This window comes from Asparagus officinalis, chromosome 3 (genome assembly GCF_001876935.1).
Source record: "Asparagus officinalis chromosome 3, Aspof.V1, whole genome shotgun sequence".
In the NCBI taxonomy this organism is placed as follows: domain Eukaryota; kingdom Viridiplantae; phylum Streptophyta; class Magnoliopsida; order Asparagales; family Asparagaceae; genus Asparagus; species Asparagus officinalis.
The window spans coordinates 53,950,591-53,956,171 of NC_033796.1; the positions used below are offsets into that span (position 1 = coordinate 53,950,591).

At 41.2% G+C, this 5,581-nt stretch overlaps 1 protein-coding gene across 2 annotated transcripts; it reads right to left on the minus strand.

The window, feature by feature from the left end:
- On the minus strand, nucleotides 311-2,030 carry LOC109832290 (probable inactive protein kinase At3g63330). Of its 2 annotated transcripts, XM_020399714.1 has the most exons (4): nucleotides 2,005-2,030; nucleotides 1,611-1,667; nucleotides 1,455-1,531; nucleotides 311-774 (listed from the first exon to the last, which is right to left on the minus strand). In XM_020399714.1, exons 2-4 carry the CDS (start codon nucleotides 1,655-1,657, stop codon nucleotides 551-553), a joined length of 348 nt encoding a protein of 115 aa, XP_020255303.1. In that variant the 5' UTR covers nucleotides 1,658-1,667; nucleotides 2,005-2,030; the 3' UTR covers nucleotides 311-550. The 2 variants fall into 2 exon arrangements, with proteins under 2 accessions (XP_020255303.1, XP_020255302.1); XM_020399713.1 differs by lacking the exon at nucleotides 2,005-2,030 and having other exon boundaries at nucleotides 1,611-1,836.

Genomic DNA, 5,581 nt, shown 5'->3' on the forward strand with positions numbered 1-5,581 from the left:
AGTAATGCTTATTACTGACGGCATCTTCCCTGACGGCTACGACCATCAGGGATGTGAAAACATCCCTGACGGCAAGCCCGTCAAGGATGTTATAACATCGTAGTAATGCTTATTACTGACGGCATCTTCCCTGACGGCTACGACCATCAGGGATGTGAAAACATCCCTGACGGCAAGCCCGTCAAGGATGTTATATAATCACCAAAAAAAATATATTGATTTCATGCAAGATTTCCTATATACAATCCCTGCACTACATTCGAAATATATGCAATCCAAATTTCACAACAATCTCCACAACCATCTCGCATACATTCAAATTTCACAAATTTCATGCATTTTCCATATCTAGTATCTCGCATACATCCATACACTACATTCAAAATTTTCCCAATCCAAATGTCACAAATATCAAGGTCTGATGCCTTTTGAGATTTAAAAAACTAAAAAGAAAGATTTAAAAATACAACAATTTTTAAAAACAAAGATGATCAACATATTGTCTAATGAGATTTTGCATTTCTTTCTCTCCTTCCTCTGATGTCCTCAACTAGTGCCACCAAGTTGAGGGACAGAGTGCCTGAATGTTTCTTATTTTACTTCCATCACCAGTGACTTTTTTCGTTTCTTCTGCAGTATACATCAGTTTCGACAATGACAGTCCTTCATTCCGAAATACAAGCCATATTTCCTTGGCCTTTGACTCAAAAGATGCTACATACCAAAGTACTTCTCCCGTAGCCCGCTTAAGTAAGCAGTGATTCCTCTCTCCACCTGATGATAAAGTGAAAAATGAAAATTATCAAGCATAATAGTTGAGACAGGGAAGAAAGTTTTATATCATATAGATGACATTTTAAGAGTATATGACGAGCAATATGAATAACAAAACCAATTAAATGTCTATCACAGTTTTCATAATTGAACAGTACAAAAGCATGATATCTAAAGTAAATCAATACCCTTTTAGTTATCCTATTTAATGACAAAATTAAATGATGACAACTATCAGTTTACTATTACAACAAGTATCAAATAGCTGGAAGACAGAGGTCAATATTTTTAACTCCATGTCTCGAAAAAGTGACTCCTGCCTTCATACTCTATCGGTTCTTAAGCTAAATATCCAAGAGAGGCATGAGCACCATGACGAGAGAGAATAAAGGGAAATTTGTAAAATTAGTAGAAAATAACGGGTCAAGAAAAAATATACAAGAATTTAGAATATAAAGAACAGGAAATCAATATCTGTGAAATGACGACATATAGGTTAAGGAGAATTGCATCTGTAAAATGAATGCTAACAAGTTACCATAATTGATAAGAAGATGCAAAATGATGAGACCTCGAATAAGGATGCCTCAAAACTTGAAAGCAGTCAATACCAATGGGAATTTATAATGTAGATAATGCAATTAAACAAGAGCGAGTAAATTGTGTTGAAGGAGATGCACCTGTAGTACTCCTTGACTGAGTTCTCCCAGATAAGTTTGTGCCCCGCAACAGGATGATGTGATTAACAATCAACAGGCTGCAAAGAAGTAAAACAAGTACTAATAGTATACAACACGAGTAACAGTAATACAAATTTCTGGCTATGGTTACTTCACATTTCTGATATGTTCATAGCTAGGAGTTGCTTGTTGAAAAGTTGCATAAACAGTTCGCTGCAATTACAAATACACCGTAAGGAAAGCAGCAATTAAGATATAAATTATTTATCTGATACGCAGGATCCAACTTTCGGTAAAAATACACAAAATTTTGAGCTCTAAATATCCCCCAAACAATACTTTTATAGCAGGGGCATGTACTTATTTACTTTCTATTAGTGACAATTCTTAAGCATTCTATTTTTATTGATCGATAAATTAAATAGATACTCTCAGTTGTCAAGCTAATGCCCAACAAAATTAGATTATTAAATTCCAAATAAACTGTTACACAATACGTTTGATATTGCAAAATATATGCATGTAAGAAGCAACATAGCTTGAGCATAACCTTCAATAATACTCAGGCTTTTGGAGAGAAATTGAAACCTTGAGAACACAATTTATAATGAAACATAAGGAGTCGCACACAAAATGAGATCGAGATCCGCGGCTGCGACGCAACGATCTCGGCAGCGAGATCGTTGGCTCCCACTGTGGTCGCCAGATTGTTCGCTTGAAAAATCGTTGCTTTCTTCATTGATTCCATTGCTATCTTGAATAACAGTTTTTCGGTTACAGAAGATCCGGTCTTTTTTAGATCCGGTTACAATGAAAATCAAAGAAAATAAAAGAAAGATTACAACTTTTTTATCCTTGTTTGTCGAACAAATCGCGAGCTCCTGTTTTGCGGTCGCTCGCTTGATGTGGGTTCTTTGCCTGCGTCGGGGTTTATCCGTGGACTATTTCACCAAGGAAATAATAGCCGGGGAGGATTGGTTCACCAAGGAAACAATCGTCCAAGTCTCGGGATCTAAGACCAAGCTTAGATCCGGAGTATGCCTGCGTAGATCTGAGATCCGATCCTCTCGAACACCTGCCTTATTTGGCGTTGACGGTCGCCGAGCACCAGATCTGAATGAGCAAGTCTTCGAAGTCCCAAAGTTGAGATCTTTTTTAGATCTGAGTCTCCAATCCAGCAGGGCTTCGCCTCTCTCCCAATTTTCCAACCCCTCAAAATGAACAACCCCCTCTCCTATTTATAGCCAAGCGTCACTGTGCCCGTGTGCACGTGTGGCCAACACTCAGATGGTCGGCCACCTCAAGGTGGCTCGGCTCATGCCGAGCCACCAAGAGGTGGCTCGGCCGGCCACCTTGGTGGCTCGGCCACCGAGCCACCTCTTGGTGGCTCGGTGGTGGCCGAGCCACCTTGGTGGCCGCCGAGCCACCAAGGAGGTGGCTCACCTTGAGGTGGCTCGGTTTCGGCCGAGCCCCTCCGGGTGTTGTTCGTTCCGTCATTTTTCCGTTGTCCGGTTCTGTGCTTCGTTGTTGATCTGGATTTGATTCGGTTGTGTTTCTGTTGTGTGGTTGATTGACCTGGAAACGACTCGTTGACTTGATTCCAGATTTGGCAGTAAGTCCGGATCCTGATTAGGCAGTAAATCCACTTCTGAGTTCGAGTCCGAAATTGATCTTGATTCGATCGTGATTCGTACGAGTCTGCTCTTGGTTGGATGACTCGTTGACTCTTCAACACTTGGCTTGATTCTGCACGCGAATGGACGTATTCCGTTGCTTGCGTGCGATTCGTCGATCTCGTCGCCTCGTTGGTTTGTCGGTTTGTGCCGAGCTGTGCTAAGGGACCTATAAGCAATTTTATATGCCTACAGATACCCCCTCCAAAATATTTCAGTCTCGTTCTTTTATAAAAGAGCCTGGAATACTTTTGATATGATTGTCCCAACCTTCAGTCGGTGTAACGGGACCTTGGAATGGCTTCTGTTCTTGATTCCTTCAATTCTCCAGGCTATTCGGTGCTTTGTCGAATGTCCGTAAGAGTTCCGGTACTGCATTTATTGTCTGACCGTTATCGGAATTTTAAACTTGAAGTCGATTCCTGATTTTCTAATATTTAGCTGACCATCGATTGTTGGCGTGGTGTCTTTATTTGCGACGCGTTGTCCGGCGTAGTGTTGTTGAGTTCTCCTTAAGAATGAAAATATTCTCCAGGAACTTATCAACCAACAATAGGGAATAGTTTATACTCGTATACCTTATTGGAGTAATAAGAAGCAGTTTATACTCGTATACTTTTCGGAGTAAGAAGCAGTTTATACTCGTATACTTTTCGGAGTAAGAAGCAGTTTATACTCGTATACTTTTCGGAGTATAAGAAGCAGTTTATACTCGTATACTTTTCGGAGTATTAAGAAGCAGTTTATACTCGTATACTTTTCAGAGTATTAAGAAGCAGTTTATACTCGTATACTTTTCAGAGTATTAAGAAGCAGTTTATACTCGTATACTTTTCGGAGTAAGAAGCAGTTTATACTCGTATACTTTTCGGAGTAAGATTTTTTTTCATTGCAACGCATTGATAGGCGTTGACCTAGGGTTAGGATTGTCTAAATCCGTTCCGCATGTAACGTTGTGCTAAGAGAGTGAATTCTCTGAGACTTTGTGCTATGATGTCGAATACATAGACTTCGCCATTGTTACGGGAATAGGCTACCCGGCGACACGTGTTAGGTGTTGACTTTAGGATTTTTGGCTAACCCCCAGCCTTCAACGGATTTGATTAGCCTTTACCGACTACCGTTTAATCGGGCTTACATGCGGATTGTTTTAAGTCCGTTCCGCATGTGACGTTGTGCTAAAGGAATGAACTCCCTTAGACTTGATGCTACGACTTCGAATACGTAGACTTTGCCATTGCTACGGGAATAGGCTACCCGGCAACGTGTATTAGACGTTGACTTATCCCTACTTAGGCTTCGGGATAGTATACCCCAGAATCGAACTCTGGTGTCTTTTTCTACGGGGAAAGACTAAACCGGCGACGCGTGTTAGGCGTCGGCATATCCTTTCTTAGGATTCGGGATGAAATTCCCCATGCGTGTAAGGCATGGATTCTGGTGTTATTAATAACAACCTGTCACAATATTGAATATGTGAACGGGTGTTCTTTTTAACGGTTAAGAACTAACCGGCAGCGCGGATTAAGCGCAGACTTATCCTTGCTTAGGTTTCAGGATAGAATACCCCAGAATCGAGCTCTGGTGTCTTTTTCTACGGAAAAAGACTAAACCGGCGACGCGTGTTAGGCGTTGACTTATCCCTACTTAGGATTCGGGATAAAATTTCCTGTACCTGTGAAGCACAGATTTTAGGAGTTGAAAAAGATGGTGTCTTCTCTTGGGGCAAAGACGAACCCGAAATGGGAGAGGAAGAATTTTATACCCTATCTCCCGACACTGAAGAAGAAAAATTTTATATTCTATCTTCAGACGGAAAGGAGACTCGAGGTGGGATCTCCACCCCCAGAATCCGGAAAGGTGAAACTGAGAGTGGGATCTCTACTACAAGAATCGAAGAGATTCAGATAACCCTAACTGTCGGAAGGTTTGATTACCGAACCAGAGATGAATTTCTTGTTTATCGAGAGCGAATTATGGTTTTGACCTAACTGTAGGAAGGTTTGGCCAAACAGGAGTTTGAGGTGACCCTAACTGTAGGAAGGTTTGATCACTCGATTTGAAAGTGGACCTCTCGTTCATTGGAGGAATCGAGAGGGGATTTTGACTGTGGTCCTAACTGTAAGAAGGTTTGACCAATGGAAGGTTTGAGACGATCCTAACTGTAGGAGGTTTGATCGCTTGATTTGTGGACCTCTCGTTCATTGGGGGAATCGAGAGGGGATTTTGACTGTGGTCCTAACTGTAAGAAGGTTTGACCAATTGGGAACTTTACGTCCAGACTCTAACAGAGAGAGTGTTGAGTGCACAGACACGGTGAGAATTTGAATGGGTGTTCTTATTCATCATCTTGCTGTGGTGACCGAATTATCCCTAAGAATACATTATATGGATTTCTTTTGGGAACTTCCCGTTACATGAATCATCCACCCCCATCTTCCTTTGCAAAACTGG